This window comes from Diachasma alloeum, unplaced genomic scaffold (assembly GCF_001412515.2).
Source record: "Diachasma alloeum isolate Michigan unplaced genomic scaffold, Dall2.0 Dall_scaffold_00379, whole genome shotgun sequence".
NCBI classification, from domain to species: domain Eukaryota; kingdom Metazoa; phylum Arthropoda; class Insecta; order Hymenoptera; family Braconidae; genus Diachasma; species Diachasma alloeum.
In genome coordinates, this window is record NW_021680518.1 from 14,755 (window position 1) to 39,191 (window position 24,437).

General features: G+C 34.0%; 1 protein-coding gene across 2 annotated transcripts in view; it reads right to left on the bottom strand.

Annotated features, from left to right (window-relative positions):
• Positions 1–810: 810 nt before the first annotated feature.
• The window catches only part of LOC107041819 (homeobox protein TGIF2), a 37,112-nt gene continuing 13,485 nt past the window's right edge, over positions 811–24,437 (bottom strand). For both annotated transcript variants that reach the window (XM_015262584.1, XM_015262583.1), the window contains exons 2-5: positions 14,333–14,598; positions 11,195–11,430; positions 9,165–9,332; positions 811–7,185 (exon numbers count right to left, since the gene is read on the bottom strand). In XM_015262584.1, the coding sequence (XP_015118070.1) occupies positions 6,933–7,185; positions 9,165–9,332; positions 11,195–11,430; positions 14,333–14,598 (923 nt within the window). In that variant the 3' untranslated portion in view covers positions 811–6,932. The remainder of the gene's footprint in view (positions 7,186–9,164; positions 9,333–11,194; positions 11,431–14,332; positions 14,599–24,437) is intronic.

The following is a 24,437-nucleotide window of genomic DNA, read 5'->3' on the forward strand; positions in this document are numbered from 1 at the left end:
TTATAATTTTTTAAATTAATAGTATTAGACAGATGGTGAACATCGGTGACAATTTTAAAATTTTAGAACTTATGGATATCGAGAAATTAAATAAACAAAATCAGTCTTATACACGGCCTCTTATGGAGTTTTGATTAAATTGAACGTTTCAACCCCCTAGGAACTCAAGAAAAATTTGAAAAAATTTGAAGATATGGGGAATGATATGTTCAATGTGATGGCGACAAAAAACAATGGGGTACCGGGGTGAATAAGAGAGATATTTCAACCCGCCGTACCCATTCGATCCCATGTTTTCTCGAGATTCGTCACGCGAAATAGAGGATTTTCCGCATTTATTTTCTCGATGTCTAGTTCCGGTTGCGGGTTTGAAATTTCTTCGGATGGATGAATACATATTTCTCCAATGATGGAGGGAAAGAAAAACTTTTTTTTGAATCTTTTTCCAAATTCACTTGGCACCCTTAAAGATCCCCCTTGCTCCTCTAATCACCACTTGCGTTGAGGAAGTGCTACTCAACCAGCAGCAGGTTCTCCCGAGGGCTGTAAAATCGGCTCGTGCGACTTCATTTTCAGTCACTAATTCAGGATTTAATGACATGATTTCATGCTTCTGTTCTCTCTCAGTCTGAGTTCATAAAAAAAATGTCAAGAAAGCAATTAATCTCTTCCTTCCTCAATCATCACATCACCTAATTAGAAAAAACTTGAAAATTAATCTCACGAAAATATTAAATTCCCCCGGAACTCCCCCCACCACATCAGGACATAAACCACAGGTTCAATGAAATAAAAATCTCACCACTAAAATAAAATTCACAACATGCTTTATTGTAGGTCTGCGAATCGAATAATAATGAAATATAATACCATTACTCCTAGATTACGTTAATAATCAGCATTTGCATGACTTAAAGATCCCCCTTGCTCCTCTAATCGCCACTTGCGTCGAGGAATTGAAAAGGCCCACCTCTAAATCATGTCCTGCTCGACGTAACAATTTTTTTTCGTAAAAATAGAGAAAAATAATGAAAGATGAAACAAAAAAAACAATTGCTTATGGATTACATCGTTACCGTTGTGTTAAGATTTCCCAATCATTCGGATAATAGTGACCAAATTACGATCGTCCGTTCACTTATGGCACCTGTACATTACGTAGTAAAACTAAAAAAGAGGATTTAATCGTAGGTATGAATTATTGTCTATGCATGAATATGTCGTTGAGAATTAAATCCTGCTACAGCTTTATGAACTAGTAAGTTTATTCATAGGTGAGAGCAATTTTTACATGCGTCTAGGCGCAGATTACACATCAGGCGTCTCTACTTGTTGCGTTTGGTTCGATCCAAGTGATGATGATGATGAGAGATTGTGACTCCAAAGGCTGATTTTTTACTTGAGTATTTCAGAAACTGGTGGATTTATGAAAAAAAAATGTCAAGAACATTTTCCCTGAGGCCACTATTTTCCAAGATACTCGTAGAATGATAAATGAAGTACTTGGAATCATCTCCTTTTACATCACATCACAATTATCCCTTGGAAAAAACCCCCTTGTGCTTAAATTTCTCATCGATAAATGACTCCTTTTCTATCATCAAACACTTTTGATAAAATTTTTCGGTATAAAAAATCCAGTGGACAAGTAGCTCAACGCTAATTCACCTCGACTCTCCATCATCTTCTCAAAAAAACAGAAAATTTGCATTAATAAATGTAACTGGATAAATTGCATTGATAAATTGATTCACTTTAGTCTCTCAATAATTCAGGAAGAGCATTTTAATCGTCTTTATTTTATATCAGCTATTATTATCGTTTAAAAAATACTTAAAACTTAATTATCAATGATTTACCAAATGATTCCAACTCTCGTAATGAATTTTAAATTAAACAAAAAAGAAAAGTTATTTTTAACAAATAATTTCTCTTGGTAAATCACTCAATTCACGTTTTCATTTATCTGAGAAATTGAAAAATTGTTTTCTCTTATTTTTCGTTTGTGTGGAAGAACTATAAACAAATTATAAACAAAATGTAAACAAAGGCACCCTATACGCATATTCTTACTCTATTCATAGCATTCTTAATATTTATCTCATTACAAATACGAGAACCTCGAGTTCTCGAATTAATACGCCACTTTCTATTGAGTTCTTCATCCCTAGAACTCTAATACGAATTTTATTTTTTATTTTCTTTCATAGATTGGAGATTAATTTTAATTAAGACACTTTGAACGCTCAAGCGGCAGTGACAACTGGTTTTTTCTTCGGAATAATTATGTATCAAAGGGATTATCTCGTTGTTAATTATAAAAGCTGTAGTACAAATGAGAAACCTGAAAAGTCGAAACGGAATTTTTCTTCATTACGCAATTCCTTTGGTAATGAGTGATTGAAGGGAAAAAATTTCCCCAGATTAACAAAATGTCCAATTCGTTAATTGGAATTCACGTCAATCAAAGAATGCATCAATTATTCATTTTTTTAATTATCTCACTTTTTTGGGGAGAATTTTTTGAGTTTAAAAATATTAATTAACAAAGATCTCATCACTTCAACACATGAATTATTTCTCAATGAATTCCCTCATTCATCTCCTCATTTTCAATTTTGTACAAATGTTTTAAAACCCTAAGAACTCATACATCTTGCACTATTTTACACTATTCGTCGTACCTATGAGACTCCCAATCACGCTTTCTCGTTTTATTCAAATAGTTAACAATATTGTTCTTTTTTTAACGTTAAAATTGTCCAGTAATAACATCAACAGCATCTGAGATGACTTAATCATCCTCCCTATTGATTATTAATTGTTCATTACGAAAATATCCGTCACTCTTGTTAAAAACGTATCAAGAACTAATGTTAATTAGTCATTCTGTTGTTTTTAATCTTCTCTGAGCGTTTTTTTTGTCTGTTTGCCTTTTATTAATTATGATGGTAATTATTGAGGTCAATTATTTTCATTTTAAGTATACGACACCAAAGTGATGATGATTAATCAGCACTCGATCATCAATGAACGATAAATTGAATTGTATAATTAGTTTTTGTCGATTTATCGTTCATCTTTACCGTTTTTCATCGCAAATGCGAGTTTCTGTTGAGCGTTTTGCTCATTAAAAAATTGAAAATAAATTCTTAATGCTAGATGGAACTATTCTACGACCACGAAGATTGGTATAAGTAGTAAATAAAATAATTTGAGTTGTTAATTTGTACATTTTTCAATTTTTTTTCAATCGCTTCGTCTCGATTTTTCGTGGTTGCAAAACGAAGGATTTTTTTTTCAATGTCTATTTATTTAAAAAAAGGAGTGATTTTTTTTGGAACATTCAATCACTAATCACACTCATGTTAATGCTCTTTCACTCTCACGAAATTAATAATCAAACGATCAACTGAATTCGCAAAAATTAATTAGTTAATTACTATTAGTTAAGTAAGTCTTTGGCATTTGTACCAATCTTTCCATGATATATATTTTTGATAACGGATAACAGTTTTTTTGCTTTTGTGTTTTTTTCTTTTGATTTGTTTCTCAATTGAATTCAGGGGTGAAGTGGTAGTGAGGGGATTTTTCATATTTTTGTAAATTCGCCATTATCTCAACGGGGAGTAGTTCTACCAGAAAATGTCATTAGACCTTTTTTGTGGGAAATCGAATTCTTTACAAAAAAGGTCTCATGAATTTTTCTCTCAAAACCACTCATTACGGAGATAACTAGGTAATTAACAATGACGAGTCACAAATCACATGAAAAATTTTGTTAATTACTATCTAAATATCTCGAGAACGAACGGCTCTAGAGAAAAAAGCCAAAATACATTTTTGGTGGGAATTGAGTTTTCCAGGTGAAAAATCTTTTGTCGTTTTTCTCTACAACGCTTGGTTGTCAATTTAATTAAGAAATTAAAAAAACAAATTCATATTTCGAGTTTGTTAAAGGATTTACCACTTAACCTCTTGAATCTGTTAATTCTCCGGACACCAAGAATCTGAATGGGGCTTGAACTGAGGAACAAAACAATAAGAAATGGAATCAAAAAATATTTTTGGTAGAAAAGAAATTTCGAACGTGGAAAAATAATTTTTACTTCACTAAAAATAAAGGTATATGGAGAATTACTAGTGGGGAAGGCAACGAGGAATTTCGTTTTGAGCATCTTTCGTCTGAGGACCGATAAATTGTGATTCGATCCTCAAGAGATTCAGGACTATTTTCTACGCATCGAAATTATGAAATTGGCTAAATTGGCTCATCTGATTCTTCCAATGAACTATGAAATTATCTCAGTAATGAGTCGTTGTAGGAAAAAATGCCAAGAGATTTCTTAGGAATTTTTTTCAGATGCAAAAAACGTCTGGTGACATTTTTCTCTTGACCTATTCATTGCAAAGATAATTTCATAATTAAAAAACATGTTAGTTCCCTCTAATCGTGCATCATTTATGAATGAGGAGTGATTTTGGGAGCAAATTTCAAGACATTTTTTGTAACAAATTCAATTTTCCGCAAAAAAAGTCTTGACTCCTGCCGCTAAATTCATTAATTACTGACATAATTACGAAAACAGTTATTTTGAATTGCGAAAAAATGATATTCATCATCTCAACGACAAGTGATTTTTGTTGAAAATGTCTAGACATATTTTGTACATAATTCACTTTTCATAAAAAAAATTCAATGCTAAATCTACTCATTATCGAAGTAACTGCATTATTAACATGTTGTTTCCTTTCAATTGAGCATTGTCCCATTAATTATCAAATATTTTTGGTAACGAGTGCTTTTCGGGGACAATTTTAAGACATTATCAATAGAAAATTCAATTCTCCCCGAAAAAAGTCTTGACATTTTTCAATTCACTGCATAATGACCAAAAACGTTATCTCAAGCTGCAAAATTTTTTTTTCCAGATTCAATTTTCACAGAAAAATAATTGCTAGACACTTGCTAAACCCAGTTATTAACACAATAATGGCGTCACTAACATGTTCTTTAATTTAAATTGTGCATTCATCAATGAATTATTTTATCATCTGGACGACGAGTGATTTTGGGGGCAAATTTCAAAACATTGAAAAAAAAGTCTTGAATTTGAAGTCAATATTCGAATCAATTACATCATTTGGACGCAATTTAAATTTGTTTCCACCGAATATATGAAAGATAATTAATATGGCATAATGAAGATTGTAAATTCGTTGGAATCCTGCGTGAACGTTCGGTCGTGGTGATTTCATGGTAGAAATAAACCCGAGTCTTCCTAGTTTAGTTTTCTTCAATTTTTATTACAAATATCTGAGCAATTACGCACTAAATAACCGAATTACGTATAATTGTCACAATTGTTTGTATCTTCACATCAACATTTTTATTCATAGAAAGTTTTGTTGGGATTTAACTGGTGGAGAAAGGCTCGAGGGAGCTGGTTTTCATCGATCATTGTTAGCATTTTGATAATTACTGCAATCCATTTAATTGCGTTTGGAAAATTTCTGCGAATTTTAGTCTCTTAATTGACGCTCACAAAGGCACATGTTTTTTTTATCGAAATGTTGAAAATTTGAGAACTATTTTTCGTGGTTTTTCGAGGTGTATTCATTATTTGAGTAACAAAATAAGGAATTTGAATGGTTCATTTCCATTTTGGGAGATGGAAAGATTTTCGTGGAGACGTTTTTGCGGAGGAAATCAAGAGTTACAAAAATGGTCTTCATGAAAATTTTTGAGATCTCCCTTGGATTCCGAGGTATTCAACAAAAAATGATTGAGAAATCGATAAAATTTCGTATTGACGTTTTTATCAGCGTTTTTCTGTTGTTAGTTAAGGAAATATAAAGATAATGTACAAAATGTTTTATTTCTAATGCTTTTCGGAGGATAACTGATTTTTTTTAATGGAAATTGATAAGTGGAAGAAAAGTTGAATTGAGATGTGAAGTTTTTGTAATTAGGTCATTATTTCACTAATGAGTGGTCTTAGGATGGAACGGTTCTTGATATTACTTCTTAAAGTCCCTCATTCTCGAGATAATTTCATATTTTTTCAAACATAAACTCAAATTGAAAAAAAAAACACTCAGACTATTTCCCAAATATCTCTGGACCCATCGTGTTTATTGTAGTATGTCAAGAGATAATTTTTGTAAACCACAAAATTCACGAAATAGATTTCTCGACAATTTTTTCTAAACCCCCTGCAGAGATTCGATTGATAGTCAAAAAATCCCCAAAATTGTGAATTTTTTTTACAATAGGGAGAACTATCTCGTTAACAAGCTAGTTTAGGATAAAATGTGAAAAGAGACTTTCTCTCTGAAAATTCCAGATCTTCAAAAAAGCTATTCTGACATTTTTCGTTAAAACTCCTCATTCTGGAGATAATTCCAAATTTTTCTTGAACAAGAACAGGTTTTTATCGAAAAATATCAAAAAGCCATTGTTTCAGTTTACCAAATCGCCAAAAAGAAATCTCCTGCCAATTATCCATAAACCGCTTCCCCCAGAGACATCCTCAATAATGGAAAAATCCTCACCCAACAATTCCCCCTCAATTCCCCCAGTTATTCCCAAAAAAAAATCATCTCGCGCATTCTCACTCTCAACAACCACAAACAGATAAACTGTACTAGTGATAACGTCAAACTACTCTTGATAACTCGATCAGATAAAAAATATTGAATGAAAGAGTTGAACGATATCTTCCACAAACGTAATGTTCACTGAACAGCGACACCGAGGCCTCGAGAGAAGCCAAAAAAATCCCTCGATATCGTAAAGATGATGAATAGAACCACCAAAAATATTCCCAACAATGTTCGAACGACTCTAGACACCAAAGTCCGGGGTACAACGGGCTTCATGGCTTCAATAGTTGATTTCACTTCTCTCTCTCGACGATATAAATGTTTTGTTAAACGGTTACAGTGGCCTCACGCTCCTTCTCCTGCTGTCTGACGGCGACCGCCGCCTCCACTAGCAGATAAAGACACTTAAACTTGTCCTTGTCCTCCTCGGGTGGTGTTGGCGGTGGTGTTTCATCGCTGTGGGTGTGATTATTGTGGGTACTGTAAACCTCAGACTCGTGTTTAACTTCTGGGGTTGATGATAAATGCTGGCGCGGTGCACTCCAGTAGGCAGCCTCTGGTACTGATGTATTGTCCTCCCTGAATATCATAACAATTCGTTAGCAATTATATTTTTTGCTTCCGAATGGAAGCTTTGTAATCGTGCAAATTTAAGTTTTAGATTTTTCGTGCTATATCGACCCATTACGATGCAAAAAGACCAAAATGTGTATGTGCGTGCGTATGTAAACAAATTTTTCGTCGATTACTCGCTACTGAATCGATGGAATTGAATCTTCTTTTTTCCTCAGATGTTATTAATGACAATTAATGCAGTGATTTTTAAAGGGAGTCTCTCAATTTTGCTTTCGAATGGAAGCTTGGTCTACACGGAAAAATTTATATTTTGAGAAATATATTTTAAAAATGTCTTAAATTGGTCCAATTTATATTTTTTTAAATGTATAAAATGTATGTTTTCTATTTTTTTATAAATTCTTTATAAATCTGAAAAATATATGGAATTGGCGCAAATTCGATACATTTTTTTATATATTTTTTTTATGGGGATGTAATCGTAATATTTTAGATTTCTTAATTTTGGGTGGAAATGGCTAGAAATATGAAACGTGAAGAAATGATGTTTTTAAAAAATGTTTGTATGTGTGTGCACATGTGTTTCGTATGTTCAGAACTGTCCCCATAACTTGAGAATTATTGAGGCAAAGACAAAAGCTGAAATTCTGGCTGGTAATTGGTACCACTGAGACTCAAATTTAGATATAGCGATTCTTCGAAAATCGTTTTTTGCCGATATCTCCCGAACCATTCGACCGATCCGATTTTTTTGTCAAAATACTCGTCATGATGATGCCTATTTAATTGAATTGAAAAAACACCATCGCACCATGAGCAATGTAGTTTAATTCTCGTATCTTAATTTTTTTCTCGGAAATTGCTTTTTCGCACGATAATTTAAAAAATAATTCAGATAGAAACTTGAAACTTGGTATGGTTTTAGGTCTTATGGTAACAAAGTTAGGAATTCTGGATGAACGGAATCGAACCAGTAGTTTTAGAAATATTCAACTTTGTATGTGAAACTTTTTTGCTCAAAAGCGAAGAAATGAAAATAGGGGAAAGAAAATACGTGGAGAGTTGTAGTCATATGTAACCTCTCAAATGGCTTCCGTCGCGCTGCTTGTTTCTTGTTAAATTACATATTTTGATGCAATGCATAAGAGAAAATAATTTTTCAATTTTTTAAGGACGTGGATAAAAGTCAGGGAAACCCTTTGAAACTTTGGCTTCTAGTTAGGATTATCAAGGAACATTCCTATATCAAATTTTGGGTCGATATATCTGATAGTTCTTGAGATGAAACAACTCACTCAAAAATCTTGAGAACAAAAAATTCATCTTTTGTGATGAAGTATGAGTGGGATTGGCCTTAATATTTTCAAAAAATAAAAATACATTGGGATCCATTCGGAAACCCACTGCCCATAAAATTGGTAGAAATGAAAATAGGAGAAAAAAATACGTAGAGAGGAGCAGTCATATATAATCTGTCAAATGGCATCCGTCGCGCTGCTTGTTTCTTGTTAAATTACTTATGTTGATGTAATGTAAAAATTACTGAAGATAACTATTTAAAGGGTGAGACGAAATGAAAAAAACTGATAAGATCTCCATTAATTGTGCAATTATCTCAGAAAAGAATGACTTCTTATAAAAAATTTCATCATTGTAAAATTTCCCACTGAAAGTTATCTCGACATTTCCTCCTAAAACCACATGTTCCTAGAATAATTGAAATTCACTGAACAAATTGAAGGAGCAGTAATTAATTATCGGGAATGAAATACACTTATCAAAAAGCACACAGTTTTAGATTTTCATATCTCCTTAGTTCATGATTTTAGATTCGCAACAAGTGTTTTTATCGTATCACCATTACGCAACTGTTATTTCTTCTCTACAATACATGTTATCACAGTCGTGCCATGATTATTCTTGTGAAACGGAATTTCTCATGTGTGTCCAAATATTTGAAGATGAACAAAAACCGTACGTACCCTCGTCGGGCTGGATGATTTAGTGCTTCGCCATAACTCAGTTCATTCGATGGCTCGACTTTAGTCTCGGAAAATGGGTAAACAATGACACTTGGCCACTGTGCTGAGGGCCGTTCCTCCTCACTGTGAGAACTGCTCTCGTAATCGTTTGGACTGTCTTCTTCACTCCTACATGCAAAAAATAAACATAAAGATCAATTTTTTTCAATCATGAAACTCAAATATGCAATTGTATTTTTGTTAATCTTGAATTGTTTGTTAATGCGTGATTTTAGGAGAAAATGTCAGACGAACTTTTTTGTAGCTAATGAAATTCTTCACAAAAAAGTCTCTCTAAAATTTTCCTCTAAATCCATTCATTACCGAGATAATTGCATAAGTCACAAAAATTCCACATTCGACTTTCGAGGTTTCTTATTTCTAATAGAGCTTTTATAATTAACAATCGTAAAGCCACTTTGATACATAATTATTCCGAAGGGACAACCAGTTGTCATTGCCATAAAGATCAATTTTTTTCAATCACGAAACTCAAATATGCAATTGTATTTTTGTTAATCTTGCATTTTTTTGTTAATGCGTGATTTTAGGGGAAAATGTCAAAATAACTTTTTTGTAGCTAATGAAATTCTCCACAAAAAAGTCTCTCTAAAATTTTCCTCTAAATCCATTCATTACCGAGATAATTGCATAAGTCACAAAAATTCCACATTCGACTTTCCACGTTTATTATTTCTAATAGAGCTTTTATAATTAACAATCGTAAAGCCACTTTGATACATAATTATTCCGAAGGGACAACCAGTTGTCACTGCCACTTGAGCGCTCAAAGTGTCTTAATTAAAATTAATCCCCGAGCTATCGAAGAAAATGAGAAATAAAATTCGTGTTAGAGGTCGATGGATGAAGAATTCAATCGGAAGTGGCGTATTAATTCGAGAACTCAATGTTCTTGCATTCGTAATGAGATAAATATTAAGTATATTATGAATAGGGTGAGAATATGCGTACAAGGGTGCCTTTGTTCACAGTTTGTTTATAATTTGTTTATAGTTCTTCTACACAAATGAAAAATAAGAGAAGATAGTTTTTCAATTTCTCAGATGAATGAAAATGTGAATTGAGTGATTTACCAAGAGAAATTATGTGTTAAAAATACCTTTTCTTTTTTGTTTAATTTAAAATTCATTACGAGCTTTGAAATTATCTGGTAAATCATTGATAATTAAGTGTTAAGTATTTTTTAAGCGATAACAATAGCTGGTATGAAATAAAGACGATTAAAATTCTTTTCCTGAATTATTGAGAGATTAAAGTGAATCAATTTATCAATGCAATTTATCCAGTTACATTTATTAATGCGAATTTTCTGCATTTTTAGGAGATTATGGAAAGTCGAGAGAAATTAGCATTGAGCTACTTATCCACTGGATTTTTTATACCGGAAAATTTCATTATGAATGTTTAAGGATACGGAGGAAGTCAATTTTTTGAATAGAAATTTAAGCGCGATGGGGTTTTTCAAGGGAGAATTGTCATGTGATGTGGTAAAAACGGATGATTTAAAATACTTCATCCATCGTTTTACAAAAAATTTCCCTAAAGGCTGTCATTACCAGGAAAACCCAGGATGAACAATTAGCGAAATCATACAAATTTGTCTTAATTATGCACTCATTTCAGTAATGCCTATCAAAATCTGGAAATAGAAATTCGAAATACAAATAGGAAATATACATTTTCTTGAATCCTATTATTGGCTTCGGTTGTTGGATTAATTTTGCAAGACAATAAATAAAATAAGTAAAATAAATAAAATAAATAAGATAAATAAAATAAATAAAATAAATAAAATAAATAAATGTTGAGACATTTTTTGTACCTGAGGAAATTCTTTACAAAAAGCGTCTCTCCACAATTCCCTCTAGAATGGCTCATAAACGAGATAATTGTCGATAAAAATTATCTTATCAATAATGCACTATTGAATTTTTACGGTGATCATTATGTAATGAGAACAGAAGACTCACCTGTACATGACATGATCCTCATAATCGTGATCTCTGCGCCGTTTAGCAGGTACGCTCGAAGCTAGTGAATCCCAATCTTGATTGGCAGATGGACTGAGTCCTGACGCCTGTTGGTGGCTTCCGCCGGGCATTTTCTTGCCCCTTCGTGAAATTGTGTACTGCAAAGGATCGTGCCCCTCTCGTCGTATCATTTCCGGTAGAATACGACGCCGCGCGTTGATGAACCAGTTGCATACCTGCAAGTGTCCCAATAATAACGAATTAAACTGAAATTGTCACCTCTTCAACTCAAGGGAAGACTACCATGAGTTTTAAAAGTTGCGGGCGAATAATTAATGCAAAAAAATTAATTGTTTATTGTTCGGTCGCCCCACACACGCTCAAAATGTTGAAAATAGTCCACGGCCTTCAGTTTTTGAGCTACAGAGGTTTCTTTTTTTGTCAAAATTTTTGAAAAAATGTGTGCAGTAACAATTACGAATTTTTTTTTTTAATTCGACTCCTAGAGAGCGAATTTTGTTTTGTTTAAAATAAAAGTTTGCGCCATTCATGTAAAATAGGAAGAAAAAAAAATCCTTAAGGCCCGGGGGTACTATCTTTCGCATGTCATCTGGATTTTTTTTATCTTTCGTAATCCAAAATTGGGAATTGAGTGGTACATCATGTAGAAATTACGATAAGGGAGCAAATCGTACAGACCCGAAAGGGTATGCGAGAAGAAAAAATTTATTTAGATCATTTTTTTTTGTAGCTTTTCAATCCTAAAAACTAAATTAAAAATCATGTTTGCCTCGAAAATTCATTCACAAACTAAAATCATCTTCAAACCCCGTGTTATCTATCTTAGCTATTCAATCTTTAAAATTACCCAACAGGAAATAACCAAAACATCCATTCAGGCCTTCACGCCATCAATATTATTATTTCCATCAATCATCAATCAGTGGGAAAAAAAGAAATGGGAATCACGAGACGGCGTGAGTGACCCACTTCCCTATAATTTTGCAACAATAAATAACGCATTTGCTTCCGATGTGTTATCACCGACCAACCAACATTCTATTCCCTCCAGATATTGATAGTATAGTTGAAAACATCTCAATGACTGCCTCAATCCAAGATGTGTGAAAATACTTTGAGAATTCCTTTGAAATTTGCCTTCGATTTCCTCCGATTTTTTGACAGATATTTTATAGAAGCAAGTCATATTACATACATATTGATTTCTCTTGCATCCGTTTTCTTTACATTTTTTTTATAGGAATTTTTTGCTTTGTCTCTCTATATTATTTTTTTATCATGTTTTGTTCAAAATTCTGAACAATAATAGTACATTAGAGTACAAGGGCACAAATTTCGTTTTCGAAATCGTTCTCGCCTTCGGCTCGGCCTGCAAACTACACATTCGTTGAAAACGAAATTTATTACCGAGTGCTCGATAATATTTTATGTCAAGTCGTGCAGAAGTCGAGTTTTGAGCAGGCTGCGCGAAGCGCAGCGTGCGATAAACTCGACTTATTGCACGGCGCGACATAAAGTTTATTATCTATCTATCTATATAAAAAAAAAATAAGGCGAAAAATTCAGGGGACGCTCAAGTTCAGGGGACGCTTAAATTCAGGGGACGCTGGGTGCCTATACGGGGGTTCCTATATGGGGAGGTGCCTGTATTTATAAGGGATGTCTATATGAGGGGGTGGTCATAAAGGGGATATCGATATTTATGGAGGATTACTATATTAGGGGATGCTCATATGGAAGATGTTTATGGGTACGGTCACACCGCTGCGGTCACACGGACGGGGGGGACCGAGCGAAGCGAGCGGGGGAGCGAAGCCCCCCCCCAGGCTTGACGAGCGGAGCGAGCAGGGGGCGAAGCCCCCTAGTTGTTCATAACAAAACATAGGAGAGCAAAATGAAAATTTGGATAAGGGAGAGTGGGGCAAAATGAAACAGTCAAAAAAAACGACTGTTTGCCACAATTCAAGCAAAGAAATTTTGTTATTAAATATTTTTTTATTAAGGCCTGGGTAAATTATCTTTCGAACGTCATCTCGGTTGTTTTTTTTATTTTGACAATCTGAAATGATCTCCATTTGCTACTCAGTTTTACATAGCCCTGTAGTCTTCAACAATGATGATTGTACAATCAAAAAAACGTTGAAAAAAGACTGAACATTTTCAAAGACCGTTTTTGAATAATATTGGCAAATAAACCCAATAGAGAGGAAATTGCAAATTAATAATTTGATGTATCTAATGGCTGTTAGGTTGTCAATTGTCACAGTAGTCAATGGCTATCAGATCGTTCATTACCATGGTAAATTATCCATTCACTATTTCCTCTCTATCGGACTTAATTCTTAATCTCCATTAAAAATGCTCTTTGAAAATGTTCAGTTTTTTCCTACTTTGATTGTACAATCATAATTTTTTAAAAATCCTGCGTGATGTAAGATCCAATGGAAATTGTGATATATTTTGCATTATAAAGATGGAAAAACAATCGAGATAACGTTTAAAAGATAATCCTCCCGGGACTTAATTTTTTTTTATTCTTGGGAGTACTGATGAGAATAATAATTTTGCCTTCTACTGAATGGAAAATTATTGAGAAGTGTTGACGGGCGAAAATTTTGTCAATGGATTAATTGAAAAAAAAAATGAAACAACAAAATCCAAAGTCGAGAGCAAGGCCCAGGGGGAGACCCAGAGGGGGAAAAAGGAAAATGTGATGCTGAAATTCAATCGAATAATCCATTGACAAAATCTTCGCCCATCAAACCTTCTCAATAATTTTCCATTCTACTAAATGCAAAATTATTATTCTCATCAGTACTTGCGAGACTAAAAAAAGTTGACGAAAAAAAAATTTAAGGTCCGGGTGTACCATCTTTCGAATGTTATCTGGATTTTTTTTATCTTTCGTAATCTAAAATTGTCAATTGAGTGATACATCATGTAGAAATTCCCAAAAATTGTGAAAGAATGACAAAAAAAAAAGAAAAAATTCTGAACTTTTTCAAAGAGCGTTTTTCATTGAGATTCAGAATGAGTTGAAAAAAGTGGAAATTACAATGAGATTTTCTTCACTTGTACATTTTTAAGTGAATGAAATAGATATCGAAGTTTATTTACCTGAAGTACAGTGAGATTGGCCTCTTGACTGAGTGTAAGTTTTTCACTGTCACTGGGATATGCATTGTATCTGTGCTCATACAGCCATCTCTTCAATATCTTGACTGAATGCTTTGGTAAATTACCACGACGCTTCCTCACCGAGTGATTACCCGAATGTAAAATACCAGAGTGGGGCTTGCCACGAATTGCTGAGGTATCGTGCTCAACGTCAGAGCCACTCTGATCGTCGTCTGTACTGCTTGATGATGGAAAACGCTCTCTTCCTATAACACAAATATTTCGAGTCGCTATTAGTTTACTTAAATTAATTAAATGCATAATTAAAGATTACTTCACTTCGTGAAGGGGTTTAGAGGAAAATGTCAGATTCTAGTTGCAGGAAATTTAATTCAGTAGTGAAGTGGTAAACGGAGATGAGTCGACTTATCTCCCAGTTGAGTTTTTGAGGAATATTTCCAAATCTAAGGGAGATAGCGAAATTTTTATAATTACATTTGTTGTAGCACTCAATCGGCTCCACAAAAAAGGTTATAACAAAAATTTTGCTATCTCCCTTAGATTCCGAGATATTGATTGAAAACTGGTCAATAGTTAAAATTGACTTATTTCCTTTTACCCCTTCGCTACTGAATTTTAATAGTTCAATTTGTACAGGACTAGTTTTCCTGAAATTAAATCGAAACTTCCCTCAATTGATCTACACTGATGCATAACTGATGGACAATATACGATTGATTGATTCGGAAGTCGAGTAGATATGAATCGAGAACATACCAATCGTATGTGATACTAGGTCAACAGTATACCCTGATCAATAAGGTAGAAAAGAAGTACACAAGGAGTCGGGAGAACTCCTCCATGTTATCCCTCTCTGAACAATGTACATAAGAAATTCCCTTCTGAGCGTGTGGTTGAATTTGTACATTTGCTGTACTATGTAAATTACAGTTACCGGGTAAATACAGAGACGGGGGAGCTTTGTAATGTATTTATTCAATTTTATTCTTTTACGGCAATTTTTATTTTCCTATCTAAATAGGAAACTGACCGCCGTAGCTCCGTCTTTTTTCATTTTACGAGCGCGCGGAATGAGTGGATGAAAATTCTTGAGGTAGCAATGGTTGGACACCTAAACAAACAATTTTGTTTCATGTTTTTCTTTAAACTTTTTGTTCAAGTTTTTCATAATTAATTCAGGACGTTTTGATGTGATCATTTTCGTCTTCTTATTTGATTTTTGAAGATAACTTTTGTAGGAAATTGTCAATTCAGATGACATGTTTCCTTAAGGGGTAACAGAACCACCGTTTCCTCGACATTTTCAACAATTTCTTCCTCAAAGTTATCAATACCTTTTTAACCCAAAGCACATTGATCTTTATCGTCGCTTTCTGGAGATTAATGTGCTTTGATTTGTAAAAATATCGATAACTTGCAGCAGGAAATTAGTTCAAAACATAATTTTTTCGCGTTTCATAACATTCTGGACCATTTGCAATCAAAATTATAAAATAACTAGTGGATTGGGCTGTTGGTCGCTCGCTGCGCTCGCTCCCATTGCGGGTGAGTTGGTAGCGGATGTATTCATGTGGGTCTGACCCGTCGGACGGGTCGCACCAACAACTTCCCGATATTATTATTCCTCCCATTTTGACTAAAAGAATCCTTTTCAACTCTCAATACTCTGTTTATTTATTCATGAGAANAAACGGTCGAAAATGAGGCTTCCATTCAAAGGCAACAACAATAAACCCATTAAATTCATACCATCCATGAAATCCCGAAGCAGTTACGCCTCATTACCCACATTGCGACGTCAAGAATAAAATAATTCAACCAATATTTACGATGACAAGTGTTGAGCCTTCACGATTGTCCCAACTACTCACCTATTTATAAATTCATTGCCCATTGACTGTCATGACCTTGTCAATTTTTTTCTTCACGACACAATTTTTCCAAAACACGAAGCCCCATTAGCATAAGAATCCGTGAATTTGAATGGTAATTTTGTATTTTTAGGGAATTAAGAGTATCTTGTGAAAATAATTCATTCAATGAATAAAAATTTTCATGGACGTGTGACCGAACCCTAATGACCACTGGAATACAGGTTTTTTTTTGACGACATAGAGCCCGAAAGACACCGCAGGTGCTCCACCACCACGTGACAATGGCAGTCGAGAAGTTTTCACCGTTAAATATGTGGATTCAATGGTGACCTGAATATATTTAAAGGTTTTACCTGGAACGGACAAAATTTTATCCGCACATCCTCTGGTTTGAAATAGACGTTGAGAACAAAAAAATTTCGAGCCCTATGTCGATCTTTGTACTGTTCTACAATAGTATATTTGAATTATTTGACTGCTTGGGGGCATTTTTCTACTTTCACCCATTTCCATTTTCTAATGTTTACTCGTCGTAGGGATGTCAATGCATTTTTGGATAATTATTCGCCCTTTCAGATGAATAAAGAGAAAATATCAAAAGAAAAATTTGGTGAAATTTCAGTTTTCTTTTATCTGGAGATATGTTTGAGGGGAAAAATATGCAATTTTTTTTTCCAAAGATTTTTTTTTCACAACTAGATTAGTCCACGCGCTTCGCGCGAGTATATATCCTACTCCATGAGGCTTGATGTCAATTGTAGTGAATAGTGTTGTATTAGATTTCTGAAGTTAATATCAAGTTATCCGAAGGGAAAGTTTCAGGAATGTATTGTATTTTTTAAAATATATAATACATCAAGTGTAACGTTTTTTGAAGCCAATCTATTCGGCATATTGTGTAATTAGATTTTTTATAAATGATGATTGCATACAATAACCCTTAAGGGGTAACGGAAGCGGTCGCGAAAATTGTTTGTTTTTTTTTCATTTAATTTTTCTTCGATTCTATCCAATATGAATGGCTGAATTTTTTTCCTGCAAATTTTTTTGCCAATAAATAGTCAAAAAAATTTGCAGAAAATTTTTTTTCTGCCAATAAATAGTCAATGGAATCCGTTAAACCTTTCCGTAACCTCTCCTCAATACTTGGTTAAAATTTCAGCCATTCATATTTAATAGAATCGGAGAAAAATTTAATTAAAAAAAAAACAACTTTTGCGACCGCTTCCGTTACCCCTTAAGTAGCCGCGCTTTTCTAGCATTTCACTCATTCAATTCAGTAGCGAAGTGGTAAAACGGTACAAGTCAATTTTGACCATTAACCAGTTTTCAATGAATATCTCGGAATCTAAGGGAGATAGCGAAATTTTTATCATAATCTTTTGTGTAGAGCCGATTGAGAACTACAACAAATGTCAATACGAAAATTTCACTATCTCCCTTAGATTTGGAAATATTCGTCAAAAATTCAACTGGAAGATGAGTCGACTTAAATCGTTTTACCACTTCGCTACTGAATTGTAATTAAAGAAAAACGACGGCGAATGACGGGGTTTCATAGGGTGACCAATCTAGGGTTAAACGTTATTAGTTGCAATGTCGCCTAGTTGAGAAGACATGGATTTGGTTTAAAAATAGTATATTCGACCTCCTGCGGCCAATACTAGTTATCCTGTCCCAAAAAATGGGAAATTTTGGATTTGACAAGTACAATGCTTCCATTTGAAATCAATAATTGAGCAAATAATTACAAAATATCCTTCATTCATTCGATTTGCATGAAAAAAAACCTGCACGCCTCCCTTTATGGTGTATCAAAGAACAACAACTATTATTCCACACCAGTTACATAACCCGAAACAGATGTGTCAGCACGTGTTAACCGGATGCTTAATAAACCTTTCTATCTCACCTCGTCTCTGACATGGTAGTCGCTACCATAAAAATGACGACTTGCGTACTCAGCCTGAATTACTACTAGCCCAATCAAATAATTCGCCATCGTATTCCACATTAGACAGTGCACTGAGAGAAATATCCTCATAACATCACAAAACTAATTTCTTGTGCCAAATATCTCATCTCTTGAGGATAAATTTTTTGGGAGAAGAATTCCGGATAATGTGTCAGACAATGTCAGATTTCGGTGAAGTGTTCATCACTTGAACATGAACATTTCATGATAAGGTGAGAATTTCTTGCCACAAGAAATCGGTTTTTTCGTATCAGAAGATGAGAAAATGACTAAAAATATTATAATAAAAGCTTCGATTCAGTGAATCATGAATCAGAGGTTTTCATATCGAATAAATAGAGAGTTTATGCAGAGGAAAACCTCCAGATATTAAAAAAAATATAACCGTCGCTTACGCTCAATCGCTCAATCGCTTTTGAGTTGGAAGGGAAGCAATATCTTCTTTTCCTTCTGTCAAACTATTCTTGTCTTTTAAGGAATATTATCTCATTTCGAAAAAAGACATCGCCTTTTCATTCACTAACTTCCTCCTTAGCCCGAAGAGTACTGATTTCTTGTCTGAAACCTACCATAAATTGATCAAATATGTATGCGATGTTTTTCGCTCAAGGAATGATTTTTGTGATATTATGTCGATTTTTCTCTTAGTGTGCATACACCGATGGAGAACGGAAAAAAGGGAACAAAGGAGAAATTAATTGAATACAGTCTTCCGGCGACGAGACATGTCGGCTTAACGTCTCTGGGCATCGATTTTAAACGATACCTTTATACTGAAATGAAGTCAAGAAGTCGCACGGACTGTGAAGAGACCCGACACCGGAACCGGGAGTTCTCGACCTATGACCTGTATAGCTAAACGCCGACTCCTGATATCGATCTCAGTTTCGCTGTTATTAAACGAAACTGAGATCGATTGAAATTTTGGTAAATGATGAATTAAAAATTTTTATTTTCAATTTTTTTCGGCGATGAATTGATGGAACGATCGAAGAAATAAATGAGATAGTGATAATAATCATTATTATTTTTAATGAGTACTGTTTAATTTTTATAAATCATAAATTAAATTTTGTTGAATTGTATAATTTACTTAAATACAATAAAATTGAGGCAAAACTGTGAAAATATATTTCTGGTTGATGGAATTCTAGATATAAATGATCTACATTATACAATATTTCGATTTATCCACACTCTTGCGAATCTATTTCGTTTTTCTTGAAATTTTAATGAATAATAAATTTTACAGTTTTAATTTTCTCCAATACAATGATGCAACAATCGACAAAATGAATAAAATAATGATAATCATTATTATTTTTCATAAAAATTATTAAAACTCAATAAATTATAAATTTAATTTTTCCCAATTGTTTAATTGACTTTAAAAAAATGAAAGATGAGGAAAAAATGTGAAACTATTTTGGACTGATAGAATTCCAGATAAAAATTATCTAGATAATACTATATTTCGATTCATCCCCAATTTTATCGACCTGAGTTTCGTTTATCTTGAAATTTCGGTCGATAATAAATTTAACAATTTCAATTTTCAATTGTTTTCTTTGATGAATTGAAGGAATAATCAAATAAATGAATAAAATATTTATAATAATCTATTATTTGATCTACTGTTAAAAAGTATTATTAAAATTCCAGAAATTTAATTTTTGGTAATTGTTTAATTGACTCGAAAACCCTAAAACTGAGAGAAAAAAAGTCAAAATATAGTTTTAACTGATTCAAATCAAGATAAAAATAATCCAGATGATATAATACTTCGATTGAGATTCACAATTGTTCATCCTATTGATAAATTCGAAAAACTTCTGATGAACAAAATATGATTAAAGGAATGAAAGATAAACCATCGGATGATGCAAATGTCATTAACCGCATGTGATAACTCTTCATTACGTAAAAATAAAAAGTGTCAGTGATCTCCCGAAATTCTCGAGGCCTTGGAATCGCACGTGGATTTGAGTCTGACGTTTCCTCGAGAGACTCGACTTTACGCAGCGATCGAGGCCATCAACGTCTGAAATCACTCGCCTCGTGTGCTCTACTGATATTGGAGCTTCGTATTATTACAAATTGACTGCGAAAACAAACCACTTTTTTGGTAACCGATTTTTTTTCATGCAGAGATACCCAATTTTTCGACAGAAAATCCAATTGATGAACGTAAATGATCTCCAATTGCACGATTTTTCGGCCATTCTGTTGGACATTTTGATGAAAAGCTGATGGTAATGAATATATCTTATTCATATTGGTGAGTAGTTGAATTAAATTTAATTTAGAAGGAATTATTTTTACTGAAAAAAATTTTTTTTCAATACCCAGTGGACAGTTATGTGTGTACACTGATAGACTAATTCATTTATTCCAAACGAGATACGTTAACTATTAACGAATAGTAGAGTTGAATATGACCAAATGAATATTCGTTAATAGTTAACGAATGATTCATTTGAAAAGTGAAAATCGAGTCAAATAAAAGGCTCCTCAAATGTGCATTTATTAACTATTAACGAATGAACATTTGGTGAGATCGAGTAGACCCTCCTCAGAAAACAATTTTTGCCAGTGCCATCTAAAATTTAACAGGACATCGGCAATTTGTCGACATACTGTTTGCTGGGTCGTCTCCAACCAAATCCATTCGTTAACAATAACAAATCCTTTCTATCAGTGTAAAAGCTCACACTGAAAACCTAAGGGTCGTGGGTTCAAACCCAAAGTCTTACGATTTGTGGGCGTCCGCATGAAAAGGGACCACTTTGTCGATTCTATTTTCCGAGATATTCACGTTTTTCTCTTGCCAATTCCCATTTAAACCCATGTTAAATTATTTTTTCGATCGTCTACAGCATCGTCACTCTTTACGCTATCAAGTTCATTTTTGGCTCTAAATTTGCAGAATCAGATCAAGATTATCAGCATATACATAACTCCAATAGTGCCAAAGTGGTCCCTTTTCATGCGGACGTCCACATTTATTCACATTTCTTCAAATTGATGATTCGCACTAATTCGTCCAAAAGCGCAATTTTCATCCAAATTTTTAATTTGTTCTATGAATTTAACTAGATAATTTGTTCCATCAACTGGAGATCTTATCGCGTTACCACAGCTGTGTAAAAATGATCCCGGAACACCATCACCAGTTGAAACTCAACAATGGAGGGTAGAGTTTATTGAAGTCCGATAACGGCGTGCCAACGACACGAGCAAAACAAAACGTAACTAGAAAAAAGTGAATAGAATCAAGTTGATTAGATTCTCCTGTGTCCATAGACCTCCACTGGCGTTCAGTTTGCCAAGCGAAAAGTCCGAAAATTTTCTGGCACACATCCCAAGTGTCATTACACTCCGGGGCTAATGCTAGTGAGACTCTACGGCTATTTTTCGACCCAGTCGAGCCCCTCGTAAATTCATTTCCGTGAAAATTGGATGAGAACTTTCGGTGTAACGGGCGGAATTGTTATTTTTCCGGGTCATGTTGACAATTTTAATGAATTATTTGGGAAACTTTGGAGATGTTTTTCATGTTTGGTTTCATATCTATTTATAACAATTTGAGGTTAAGTTGATGAACAGAAGACGCGCTGCGCGCCTTCATCACGTATAGTCCAACCAAAACTTCTGTTCTCGCATGAACTTAGTTTCACCCGAGTAGAAATTTCACTCAGTTAGCTTGGATCTAGATCAGTTTTAGGTCCAATACTGAACACAATTTATTGATTATACTTTCGGATCAGGATCCGATGAGATTCTGAATGGAATATCTGGATGCAATGCGGCGAAGTGAATTGTGATCCTATTCTGATCAGTCAAATCTCGACTAGATCCGTATCGGATCTGGTACTGTTCAGAAAGATCGGATCCTAGAATTTTAACCAGGCATGGATCCAAACAAGCGTTACATTTCTGATCCAAAACTGATCACAGTCCGTTTTTACTGGTCAGTCTCTTATTCTATCCTGATTTTAATTTCCACTCGGACAGGTAACGAGTTTTCATGGTTTCACTGTCAATTTGTTAATTTATCAATGAAAACAAAGGAAAACCATTTTTTTCAAAGGGAAAATAAATTTTGGTAACACTATTACACATAACCTCATGAACTGAATCGACTAATCAGTGACTCCTGATCAACCGAATGAGTGTGACCTGATGTTTCCGGGTTCTATTGATGATTTTGATAACTATTTGGGACGGTTTCGAGACTTTTGAATGATATTGTGCTTCATATTTATTTATAAGAATTTGTTCATTGGTTTGAGGTTAAGTTGATAAACAGAAAGCGCGCAGCACTTCAACAATTACTTAAAGGCGACTAATGAATAAAATATTGGAACAATTAATCTTTCATTAGTACTCCCTATTCCTTATTGAAAAATTAATTCTTCTCATCGTTAATTCCAGTTTTCTTACCATTCTAAATATTCGTCTTGACGACTCTCAGATGGCCTACATATGGCCCTCGTCTGGCCTTGAAAGTTTGACCCTTATGACCCACATGAGTTTCCTAACTTTTATCAGGGGCCTGACCCACACGACCCTTATGGGTGTCTGATATTCAAGCCTTTAACCTTCATGGACGTCAAATAGAGAGATAAGAACAAATATTGGAACAATTCCCGTCGTATTATGGGAATTTTGATAACTCCGTTAAATGACGAGATATTATCAAGAAACTGATCATGAACTGACGTTGACTTATCTCATTATTCCACTCCACTGCTGCACTTGAATCGATTTTGAATGATACAGTAGATATCCAAGTATTAAAGATGCTTATCCAAAATCGCAAGTACTTTAAAAAAATTGATTTTTGCTAACCCATGTTCATTATTTAGGAATGAAATAGACAAAATGCACCGAATGCATGCACTAACATGCGCTTATATGGGATAGAATCATTCAAATATTTCCTCTTTTGCACGGATACCCCAGATTTTTCTCTGGCCATTGGATTTTGTATGATTTTACACATTACCTTCTATTTTTATTTCTGTTTTCAGAGTCTTCTAGCAGGTGAATTATCAATTTGAACATAAATTTCATAAGAGCCCGTGTATAAGGAACAATTAGTTCATTTATTTTTGCCGAGACTATTGCAATTAATTTCTTTTAACGTTAGAAAAGTTAGTTTTATATGTTCGGCTGTCAGCCAAAAAATTACAAATTCTCCTTGACTATAAAAATAAACATATTTACCGACAATTTACCGACACTGGCTAAACATCCTTAAAATCCCTGACGCTGTAGGAGGAAAAATGTAATAACTGTGGACATGCACAAGTCAGGCATGACGTTTTGTTTCCACCAAGTGGACGATAGCAACAATGTCAGCTAGCAACATCTGACGTCACTGCATGACATTTTCTTGAAAATTTCTTTCTATTTTCCTTAAAGATCACGTGGAGTTATCAAATAGTCCTATCCACACCATTTGAACGTCTAGGATTGGCTATTGTCAAATAATGCAGCAATAAAAATGATTATCATTTTGTCGAAAACAAATATTCAGATTATTTTGCAAATAATCTCGAAAGAAAAACGTTTGGGAAACAATTTTACGAGACAATTTATGTAAAATTTTTGAACCAAATAAGACTTCAGACACTCTGAAATAGATGATTATTAATAATGATTGCTAGAATAGATTCAACAATCGTTTAAACCAAATTTGTTGCACAAGTTTCAGATTATACGTAAAAGGATTTATCCTTTTGCTTTTTCCTGCGGAATCGAAGTTTTCAGGTTCAAATCCATTCGGAGGATTTATTATTTTATGTTATTAGGCCCGAAAAAACGGCAATTCTAACCGAGCGAAGCGAGATCGCGGTTTTCGGGCCCAACGACATAAAATATCGTATGTCACACGGCGATAAAAGCATTATTTAGCGAATGTGATTATAATCCTCGCCTTCGGCTCGGATTATAATGCCACATTCGCCAGATAATACTTTTATCGCCTAATGACATAATATACTATTATGACAATAGGCCCGATAAACCGATTTTTGGACCCGGTGATATAAAATACGATGTGACACGGCGATGAAAGTATTATCTGACTCGTGTGATTCAAGTCACATTCCTCAGATAATATTTTTATCGCTTGTCGCTCGATGACATAATGTACTATATCATCACTGCTGCTACCTTCACTTCGTGAACGAAAAATCTTTTCTATATTACCCCCTGGGCTATTTACTCG